General features: G+C 41.9%; 1 protein-coding gene across 3 annotated transcripts in view; it reads right to left on the reverse strand.

Annotated features, from left to right (window-relative positions):
* golga2 (golgin A2) overlaps positions 1-10,377 on the reverse strand; it is an 83,198-nt gene extending 72,821 nt beyond the window's left edge. For 2 of the 3 annotated variants that reach the window (XM_087998284.1, XM_087998283.1), the window contains exons 1-3: positions 10,282-10,377; positions 7,294-7,416; positions 2,787-2,873 (exon numbers count right to left, since the gene is read on the reverse strand). In XM_087998284.1, the coding sequence (XP_087854410.1) occupies positions 2,787-2,873; positions 7,294-7,416; positions 10,282-10,329 (258 nt within the window). In that variant the 5' untranslated portion in view covers positions 10,330-10,377. The remainder of the gene's footprint in view (positions 1-2,786; positions 2,874-7,293; positions 7,417-10,281) is intronic. The other variant, XM_087998286.1, reaches the window with a different exon arrangement.
* Between the last annotated feature and the right edge of the window lie 1,630 nt (positions 10,378-12,007).

A 12,007-nucleotide genomic window follows, 5' to 3' on the forward strand; every position in this document is an offset into this window, starting at 1 on the left:
AGACGAAGGAATTGGGAATGTGGGATGGCGTTTTTACACGGGGCAGGGTGGGAGGAGGTGTAGTCTAGGTAGCTGTGGGAGTCGGTCGGTTTACAGTAAATGTCCGTGTTGATTCGGTCGCCCGAGATGGAAATGGAGAGGTCTAGGAAGGGGAGGGAGGAGTCTGAGATGGTCCAGGTAAATTTGAGGTCGGGGTGGAAGGTGTTGGTGAAGTGGATAAACTGTTCAACCTCCTCATGGGAGCACGAGGCAGCGCCGATACAGTCATCGATGTAGCAGAGGAAAAGGTGGGGGGTGGTGCCAGTGTAGCTGCGGAAGATGGACTGTTCCACTGACACCCTTACCTGACACCCTCCTTCGACTGATTGAACTGGCCCTCACTCTAAACAATTTCTCTTTCCAATCCTCCCACTTCCTCCAAACCAAAGGAGTAGCCATGGGCACCCGCATGGGCCCCAGCTATGCCTGCCTCTTCGTAGGATTTGTGGAACAGTCCATCTTCCGCAGTTACACTGGCACTCCCCCCACCTTTTCCTCTGCTACATCGATGACTGTATCGGCGCTGCCCCGTGCTCCCACGAGGAGGTTGAACAGTTTATCCACTTCACCAACACCTTCCACCCCGACCTCAAATTTACCTGGATCATCTCAGACTCCTCCCTCCCCTTCCTAGACCTCTCCATTTCTATCTCGGGCGACCGAATCAACACGGACATTTACTATAAACCGACCGACTCCCACAGCTACCTAGACTACACCTCCTCCCACCCTGCCCCGTGTAAAAACGACATCCCACATTCCCAATTCCTTCGTCTCAGCCGCATCTGCTCCCAGGAGGACCAGTTCCAATACCAAACAACCCAGATGGCCTCCTTCTTCAAAGACCGCAATATCCCCCCAGACGTGATCGACGATGCCCTCCACCGCATCTCCTCCACTTCCCGCTCCTCCGCCCGAGCCCCGCCCCTTCAATCGCCACCAGGACAGAACCCCACTGGTCCTCACCTACCACCACACCAACCTCCATATACATCATATCATACGTCGTCATTTCCGCCACCTCCAAACGGACCCCACCACCAGGGATATATTTCCCTCCCCTCCCCTATCAGCGTTCCGGAAAGACCACTCTGTCCGTGACTCCCTTGTCAGGTCCACACCCCCCCACCACCAACCCAACCTCCACTCCCGGCACCTTCCCCTGCAACTGCAAGAAATGCAAAACTTGCGCCCACACCTCCACCCTCACTTCCCTCCAAGGTCCCACGGGATCCTTCCATATCCGCCACAAATTCACCTGCACCTTCACACACATCATTTACTGCATCCGCTGCACCCGATGTGGACGCCTCTATATTGGGGAGACAGGCCGTCTACTTGCAGAACGTTTCAGAGAACGCTCTGGGATACCCGGACCAACCAACCCAACCACCCCGTAGCCCAACACTTCAACTTCCCCCTCCCACTCCACCAAGGACATGCAGGTCCTTGGACTCCTCCATTGCCAGATCACAGCAACACGACGGCTGGAGGAAGAGCGCCTCATCTTCCGCCTCGGAATCCTCCAACCACAAGGGATGAATTCAGATTTCTCCAGTTTCCTCATTTCCCCTCCCCCCACCTTGTCTCAGTCCCAACCCTCGAACTCAGCACCACCTTCCTAACCTGCAATCTTCTTCCTGACCTCTCTGGCCTATCACCCTCACCTTAACCTCCTTCCACCTATCGCATTCCCAACGCCCCTCCCCCAAGTCCCTCCCCCCTACCTTTTATCTTAGCCTGCTTGGCACACTCTTCATTCCTGAAGCAGGGCTCATGCCCGAAACGTCGATTCTCCTGCTCCTTGGATGCTGCCTGACCTGCTGCACTTTTCCAGCAACACATTTTCAGCTCTGATCTCCAGCATCTGCAGTCCTCACTTTCTCCTAACCTTTAAAATACGCAGTTAAACAGATGACAGAGTTTCAGGTAAAGAAAAATTATTTAAGTACAGTTAACAAACTGGGTTTGATTATTCCAAAAGGCAGAGATGCGCCAAATAGCCAAAAATATCTGGAGACAACAGGATCCAGTTCCTCAAACACTGACATATCCGCTCATTCCATTTTCAGTTCATTTGAAATGCATAGAAGCATTAATGACAACATTAAAGTGGCTACAGTTCTTTTTTTTAAAGAAAACTATTTTAAAAACACTGCCCACTTCCCAAACTGATAACTGTTGCTGAACAGAACTTCTAATCCGAACAGGTGAAAACAAATAGTATGGAAAGTCATATCGGACAGTTACATTGCAAAGAATGGGATGAATCCCAGTTATTATGCCTCAGTCTCCAAGTGCCAGGTAATGCAGAGATAATAAAAGATGTACAAAGAAAGAGGAAATTCCCAACAAATCCATGCAATTGCTTTTCTCAAGAAGCCAGCACAGCATGATGGGCTAAGTGGCCTCTTTCTGTACGGAGATTCCATAATTCATCAGTACCATTACCTTATTCCACCGTACATGACAAGCATCTACAGACAATTTGAACAAATGCCAGTCAAGCAAAATAGATGGTTCACAGGCAGAAGCAACATCAGCTCCTGAGCAAAGTTACAGTCACAACAACAGGATGTAAAGCCTTGCTTACAAAGTATGAAGAAAAGCAAGCAGGTGGAAGCAACAGCAAAACTTGCAAGATAAGCAGACTGTACCCATCTCCTGACTCTCCACTCAAATAGAACAGATACATGCAATGATAATAAGCCAGCCAAACAAATAGGTTACATCCATAGCTACCTCACCTTCAGCCTGTCCAATGAAGGCAGTTTTACCCCATTGGATTTACTGCGGTCTGCCACCAACACCTTCAGAATGTTCTGCAGAGGCATCTGAACGGTAGTAAAGAGACAGTGGTAACTCAGAGAAAGAGGATGAAACTGTGGAGTCCAGCAAACATACCGAAACCAAGATTAAACAGAAAAGGCATACTCTACAGTCTTACTTTCTTACAAGAAGAGCCAATTTTTACCACATTAAAAAAGATGTCAGATGGTAGTTTTTGTAAATCTGATTTTATAAAAAGGAGAGAAAGAATAGTAGCCACTTAATTCCCCATTTTCCAGCAAAACATAGAAGTCTTGTCACAAATTTACCAAACGTGTTAAAACCCTGAAGAATACCCCACTTCTTTAAATTAAGGAATTTCAACCATTCACAGTAACCATATAAATGAGATAGGGATATAGTACAGTTTAAAGTATTGAGAGGCACTTCTGTTCAAAATAAAAATGTTACGCCCTCTCCTTCCGCTTTGGATAAACATTTGACAATCTGGATGAGTTTTCAATTTTGATGGCCTTAACCTAGTGCAGGTGGTGTTTGCTCTCACAACAAAGTCATTTTAAAACAATCCAATTCAACTTCAAAACTCTTTACAGCTGCAATGTTTCACTTGGGCAAACACAGGAGAGAAAAAAACCGTCCTGAACAAGTGAAGCCCACTCTTGTTCATTAAGTACAGTACTGAAAGCAGTTATAACTTCCAAAGGGCAGAACTTCTGGCAGTTTTCAGCAAAAATAAGCTGTCATTTGGGTCACTGTCAAATTCTTCAGCTCCTTCACACTGTAGACTTTACAAGGTTCAATTAACTGAGCAAACTGTGCCAAAAATCAATTACATATTCCTTCCTTGTTTTAAGTCACTGTAGCTGCTTCGGCACTTAGCTTCACTCTACACAGAGCAAGAACCCTCAATACTTATTTACTGCCCATGTAAATTGAAAATACTTATAAATAAGCCGAAGAGCTAACTTCATTAACATTTCAGGCAAAATAATCATAATTATAATAATTATATTTAAATAAACACTCCCACAATAATTTCTTTTCACATTTCTGCAGGGCGGTTCCTTCCGACTGCATTCACTGAACAGAAGAGCAGGTCTCTTTTTAAACTGATCTCAAAATCTGACTGGGCTAAGATCTTTGTTTTGGTCAACTGAATGTCACTAATGTTGGTTGAGTCAGTCTTAAATAATGCCTGCAAGAAAATGAGATCTAAAGATGATATCAGATTCTGGATAGTAATTTTAAAGACATCATTGCCCCATCATCTGCACAACACACAACAATTTCAAAAAAAGGATGTCGGTTTGTTTGCTGAGCTGGAAGGTTCATTTTCAGACATTTCGTCACCACACTAGGTAACATCTTCAGTGAGCCTCTAGACGAAGCATTGTTGATGATTCCTGCTTTCTATTTATTTCTTTGGGTTTTATTGGGTTGGTGAAGTCATTTCCTGTGGTGATGTCATTTTCTGTTTTTTTTTCCTCTGAGGGTGGTAAATCGGGTCTAACTCAATGTGTTTGTTGATAAAGTTCCAGTTGGAATGCCATGCTTCTAGGAATTCTCATGCGTGTCTCTGTTTGGCTTGTCCTAGGATGGATCTGTTGTCCCAGTCGAAGAGGTGTCCTTCCTCATCTGTATGTAAGGATACTAGTGAGAGAGGGTCATGTCGTTTTGCGGCTAGTTGATATTCATGTATCCTGCTGGCTAGTTTTCTGTCTTTGGTCCAATGTAGTGTTTGTTACAGTCTTTGCATGGTATTTTGTAAATGACATTACAGACAAGCAAAACTAATGAAAAAGAACAGTAAGTGACATCACCAACCCAAAGAAACCCAAAACATAAATAGAAAGCAGGAATCATCAGCAGTGCTTTGTCCAGAGGTTCACTGAAGATGTTACCTAGCATGGTGATGAAACGTCTGAAAATGAACCTTCCAGCTCAGCGAGCAAACCTACACCCAGAACCGCAACCTGAAGTACAAATTTCTGCTAATTAAAAAAAAAGTGCAGTCACCAGCATGGCAGTATATATTTCACTCGGATTACATATGAAGTCTGAGCTAAAATAATTCTGAAAAATTAATTGTATCTCATACCAAACTAAAGCTTCAGAGGCACCATGCATATAGCCGTTTTCATAGGGTTTCTCCCCTGTGGAAATTAAATTTAAAAGACCAGAAGCTATGAATTCTACAGATTAGTACTGAGGGATGTTTCTTCCTAGACTTAGCATCAAGAGTTCATGGAGTTTGAGCAGTGAATAACTATGCTGAAGCAATTCACGCTTTCAAATCAGTAATCTTGCTTTGCCAGATGTCAACCACAGGATGATGCTCAGGTTTTAATGGGCAGGGAAGTTAGCCAGGCCTCCTGTAATAAAACCCAAAAGTCGAGAAACTCAGCAGGTCTGGCAACATCTGTGGAGAGAGAAAAAGAAAGAGTTAACATTTCAAGTCCAGTCATCTTCAGAAACGATTCGGTTTCAGGACTCCTATATGCATCGTATTTTTTGTTTTAGGTTTAACCAGGTCTCCTCCACCTTCAGACTATCCAGTTGTAACAAGCAGGTGAGAGTAGAATCAGGTTTGGCGACCACCCATTTCTCTCACATTCCCCCATCCACAGTCAAATAAGATGCCCCGAGTGACCATCAAGGTTCACAAATTGAAATGGAAAACGTCTTTAAACAAAATACCAGAGGCCAAATTGCACCTCAGCGAAATAAGACTAAGATAGAGAAGAAGTAGGATATTCAGTAGCCTATTAAGTCTGTTCTCCCATTCATTGAGATTATAAGCGATCTGATAATCCTCTACTCCAATTTCCTGCCTTTTCCGCAAACGTTGACTCCTTTACAGATTAAAAATATTTCTAACTTCAATATACCTAAATGATCCAACCTCAACAACCTTCTGCTGTTGAAGGTATCAACACATTCAGGCAGGTAGGGAAGAAATGCAGAAGTTAATAACAATTAAAAAGAGAGTGCTTCAGACCTGTAGATCTCAAATTTCTACAGAAGCAAGTTACTTTAGTTTATGCACAATGACTTAACTATGTCCAGGATCAATACTAATCAAGGATGGTATTACAGCTTTAACTCAAAACATATATGTAAGAGGAACCACATACACTTCGACTACAATCTACTTGTAACACTCTTGCCCTCGAGAGCTGTTCAGTAGTAAAGACAGATTTGTACATATTCAATATTGAAAAATCTCATTCCATTGTTACGACAGGGGGGTAAGCCCTCCTGCTTAATCTAAACCAGCAACACAAACGATTTATCCCGTGCAGTCAGCTGTGAAAATTAGAGGGCTCAAGGACTACTTAAAGTAAAAATTAACAATTTTATTTCTTAGAGTATAACAGAGAACAATTAACTAATAACTATTTACAAATCCTTCCCCTAACCTAATCTTTTCCTTTCCCTTCTACAACACAAGCCCGATAAAACCCCCGTTTAAGATTTACCAAAAATTAAAATTTTTAACAGAATTACCATTCTCAATAAAGGTGCAACAGCATTTAGTTATTAAATTAATGCACAGCAAACTCCAAAGTGTTTTACATTTTATGCAGATTCCCACAATTGCATTGAACTCAAGTGAGCTAAGAGGTTTCAGGCTTCAACATACTGTGTTCTGAATCAGGCAGTGGAAATATAATAAAGATAGCAGATTTACACAACAATAAACCAAATGGCACCAGCAACATGACTCAGAGCAGATTACAGCATCCAGTGCATAAATGATTCATTTTACAAAAAAAAACATTTTCTTAATGCATGCTTAATCAATCATTCATGAACCGATCCCACAATTGATTCTACCGGTCAGAAGTGTAACACAACTGAACCACACAGGGAAGTGGTTCCAGAGTCAAACACCACTCTGCACTGATTAAGCTGGCCATGGCTGCGCTGCTTTTTTTTTGGGGGGCGGGGGCGGGAAATGTCTCAATCCTACTTCCACCATTTTTCCACCTTGTCCAACCCAAAATGATGAGGATTATAATAATACCATACTTGAACAAAGATGTGTGCAGGACAACAGGTAGGCCAAAATTCTACAAAGGCAGGCAAACAACTCAAATTATTATAACAGGGCACATGTCCAAAACTAACTAAACCATACCACTGAGAAAAAAAGTTATGCCGTGGAACACCTGCCACCATTACAAGCATTTGTATTAAAAAAAAAGTGTTTTAAGAAACAGAAACTTCTTCACAAAACGAGAAAATAAACTCAAAACAGATTTCCCAAATCGCTTTCATTTTTAAATTAATGAAGATGTTGTTAATGAATGTGAAAACAAAGTTAAAGATTGAGATTTGTATTTTGTGAAATTAATTTGGGCTGAAACATGGAAGTTAATGTCGCTGTGTAGCATTTTTGAGGGAAAAATTGAATACTGTACAGGTATAACACTACAATATTATGAATCCACCAAAATTTACCTCACAAATTTCATCATTATTCCCTATTGGAGTTGTCGCTGTTTCAGATCGGTCATCTGCTATCTTCTTTTTGGTTCCTGAAGAGGCAGGTGGAGCCACCTTCTTCTGCTGGTATTCCTTCAACTTTTGAAAGGAGAAACATCATTAAGCATCATGAAGGTTTCATGAGACTCACTTGAGATAAACACAGTGAATTTTAAATATGTTAAAATAAACTACAAACTTAAATAATAAGTTTCATGTAGATTGGAAAAACTATTCTAAGATTTAAGTCCATAACTCAGCCACATTAGGGAGATTTAGCACATGGATGATTTTGGGATAGTGTAGGGGGATGAGCTAAGAATAGTTCACAGGTTGGCGCAACATCGAGGGCCGAAGTATTGTTGTATTGTTCCATGTTCTATTCCACCACAAGTTGTTTCAAGAATGCGTTCATTACAAGAAAAAAAGACTCAAATCTGGGTACAACGAATGGATCAAATTTTAAACCATCATGCTAAGAGTAGTTTAGATACATGTGCAATTTTGATATTCTGATACTTGTAACAGCTGCCATCACAGGATTATAAATCAATCTTCCATTGGCACAATGGCTACTCGTCCATTACAAAATGTAACCAGCTGCTGGAAATCTCATCTGCAGATCATCTCACCCTCTAGAAGAGCAGGCCACAGTATCTCTCAAAGGATACGTTAAAGTTATAATGAGTAATTATAATTGAAAATTTCAATTCCATGGCACATGACACAAAAATATCAGCACTTTACCATATTGACACTCACTCTTATGCTACTTCTAGCAAGCTGATGACTTTTGATAAATTGAACTTCTGAATCATGAATGGAGGCAACATTACCTTACTGATCAATTATTTGTTTAACTGACAAGCCCAAAACAAGCTTAACTTCCTACTTAAACAGACAATACACATATCAGCCTTCCAAAAGTAACTTATTAAGATCTGAAACATGGAAAGAAATGACAGTATTCCAACATGTCTGCACCAGCTATCATGAAAACAGATTATTTCAATATCAGCTTTGTCATCCAATCTGTCAGGAATTTATAATGCGCTAGTCGATAAAGATACTATTGTAGTGACCCAAATGTAAAGGCCAGAGGATAAAAGGAATGAATTAAAGAGGAGATGCGCTAACATTCAAGAAATCGGAAAGATTTTCTCTACAAAAGTTACTGGATTTCCTCATATCAGCAACTTAATTAATACGGACAGCATTGGTCTGACCATATGTACAGAAGCTAGAGGAAACCAGTCTTGACTGAGATACTTCGGATGACAAAAAAAAAGCAGTAACACACAGAAAAAAAACACTTTCTATAAAATGAACATACGTTTATATAGCATCCAACAAATCCTCAAAGTCTTCAACCCATAGAAAATGAAATCAGTTTGTCATCACCACATACATCCTGATCATGGGAACTTGTATGTAAAAGCGCCTGCCACATTTCCTACATCACAGTGACCACATTTCAGACATATTTCAGTGGCTGGAAAGCAACTTGAGACATTGAGGTCATGAAAAGTGCTACACAAATGCAAATATTTTAAGGAATTCTGAGGTGGATTTCTTTGTTATTTTACACATGAACCTACAGCCAACAATGTTACAAAAAAAAAGCGATAAGCAAAATGAATTTCCTTTTGATAATGTTTACTTAACATTGCGTATAACTAATCCATAACCTCAGTGGATTGCACATGCCAGATGTGCAGACACAACTCATAGAAGTATCCAAAATCAATCCGCATAGTTAATCATGTCTCTTGTATGGAACATACCACGGCCATAAAACATTGTCATAGATTGGTAACAGCCAGTTAAGAACAGAGCTACCCCTAGTGTTTAATTAAAACCAACAGCTTAATTGCCAAAAGCATGAGAAACATTCCCACGACCTGTCAGCATAGCAGCACTGACTTGAATGGTTATACAGTTAATAAGGGGACACCACCTCCACCAAGAGAACCAGGCTGGCGAATTTAATCAACAGCAACCAGAAAGGAATGCACATTGGCCTGGCTCGGAACTATACTACAGGAAGTGAACTTCATCACTGACTCCCCTTATTAGGTGGGTAATCTTTGAGCCAATTTGATCCACAGACACCCACACCTCCCAGGAGAACAGTCACTGGGATATCTATAGAACGTTGAGCAGAGGTTTTTGATCATGTTTGGAGCATCATTCTTCCATCTGATCTCAAATTGGTGACTTACACAAAGGGAAACTCGGTGACATGTACAGGACGGTCAGGAGAATAGGACGCAGGCAAGACTCCCTTCAGACTGACATTATGCCCAGAGATTAGGGGAATGCAAATTGGATCCCTCCCCCTCCAGTCTGGCAGAGTACGCTGGGATGATAAGGCAGGATGCCAACCAGGCTGGCATTGTGTCACTGGGGTGTGGGAAAGACGGTTAGGAAGGGGATAGAATTTCACCTCTCCTCCCCCAAAGAGCCTGGGGGTGCAAGGACAATAAGCTGGCATTGCATCCAATTCAGAAACAGGGTAAAGATTATCTCAAATAAGCTGGCACTGCATCCAGAGTGGGAGACAGGGTAGGGATCACACTCCGGGGGTGGGGGGGGGGGGGTACACAGTTGATGGGGGTGGGGAAGGAGATGGGGGTGGGGTTGGCAGGTGGAGGTGGGTGTGAAGGAGCAGGGGACAGGGAGAGGGAGTGGAGCAGGGGACGGGGCTGTCCTTTCTCTGTCTGCTCCCCTCTCCGGCGGGGCGGACAAAGCGGCGGCTGCAGGCCCGGGCAGCGGGTCACTCCTTTCGGGGTGGATAGGCCGTGGGACCCCGGACTCGCGTAAAGCCGCTTCGCCCCGCGGACAGGCGGCGGAACAGCCACCACCCCGAGTGGAGAGAGAGACAGTCGGTTACGGAGCTTTGGCTTCCACTCCCCTGGCCTCCCGCACTCCGCCGTGACCCCTCACTCTCTCCCTGTCCCTCACCTTCTTCTTGGCAGCCGCCAGCTTGGCCCGTCTGCTCCCGTCGGCCATGGTATTCAAGCCCGCACACGTCACCAAGCCACTGGCAGACTCCTCCAATATCCCGACCTGCACCGGGCCCCAGCGCCGGGGAACGGAAATACGTAACGACGGTGTTTGTGACGTGTGCACGCAATGCGTGGGTGGAGTGTGTGACATTAACGCTACTGATACGAGTCGCCATGGCAACCGATAAACAATGGGAAGCCACCAATCACAGTCAGAAGTAAATGCAGGGGCAGTCAGTCAGTAATAAAGGAATTAATAAACTCAGGGGCATCGATTATTGTCAGTAATATAGTCATTAATAAACTCAGGGGCATCGATTATTGTCAGTAATAAAGTCATTAATAAACTCAGGGGCATCGATTATTGTCAGTAATATAGTCATTAATAAACTCAGGGGCATCGATTATTGTCAGTAATATAGTCATTAATAAACTCAGGGGCATCGGTTATTGTCAGTAATATAGTAATTAATAAACTCAGGGGCATCGGTTATTGTCAGTAATATAGTAATTAATAAACTCAGGGGCATCAGTTATTGTCAGTAATATAGTAATTAATAAACTCAGGGGCATCGGTTATTGTCAGTAATATAGTAATTAATAAACTCAGGGGCATCGGTTATTGTCAGTAATATAGTCATTAATAAACTCAGGGGCATCGATTATTGTCAGTAATATAGTCATTAATAAACTCAGGGGCATCGGTTATTGTCAGTAATATAGTCATTAATAAACTCAGGGGCATCGATTATTGTCAGTAATATAGTCATTAATAAACTCAGGGGCATCGGTTATTGTCAGTAATATAGTCATTAATAAACTCAGGGGCATCGGTTATTGTCAGTAATATAGTCATTAATAAACTCAGGGGCATCGATTATTGTCAGTAATATAGTCATTAATAAACTCAGGGGCATCGGTTATTGTCAGTAATATAGTCATTAATAAACTCAGGGGCATCGGTTATTGTCAGTAATATAGTCATTAATAAACTCAGGGGCATCGATTATTGTCAGTAATATAGTAATTAATAAACTCAGGGGCATCGGTTATTGTCAGTAATATAGTCATTAATAAACTCAGGGGCATCGATTATTGTCAGTAATATAGTCATTAATAAACTCAGGGGCATCGATTATTGTCAGTAATATAGTAATTAATAAACTCAGGGGCATCGGTTATTGTCAGTAATATAGTCATTAATAAACTCAGGGGCATCGATTATTGTCAGTAATATAGTAATTAATAAACTCAGGGGCATCGGTTATTGTCAGTAATATAGTCATTAATAAACTCAGGGGCATCGGTTATTGTCAGTAATATAGTCATTAATAAACTCAGGGGCATCGATTATTGTCAGTAATATAGTCATTAATAAACTCAGGGGCATCGATTATTGTCAGTAATATAGTCATTAATAAACTCAGGGGCATCGATTATTGTCAGTAATATAGTCATTAATAAACTCAGGGGCATCGGTTATTGTCAGTAATATAGTCATTAATAAACTCAGGGGCATCGATTATTGTCAGTAATATAGTCATTAATAAACTCAGGGGCATCGGTTATTGTCAGTAATATAGTAATTAATAAACTCAGGGGCATCGGTTATTGTCAGTAATATAGTCATTAATAAACTCAGGGGCATCGGTTATTGTCAGTAATATAGTCATTAATAAACT

The sequence above is a fragment of the Chiloscyllium plagiosum genome, unplaced genomic scaffold, assembly GCF_037043375.1.
Source record: "Chiloscyllium plagiosum isolate Xiang-an unplaced genomic scaffold, Cpla_swu_hap1 HiC_scaffold_21, whole genome shotgun sequence".
Classification (NCBI taxonomy): Eukaryota; Metazoa; Chordata; class Chondrichthyes; order Orectolobiformes; family Hemiscylliidae; genus Chiloscyllium; species Chiloscyllium plagiosum.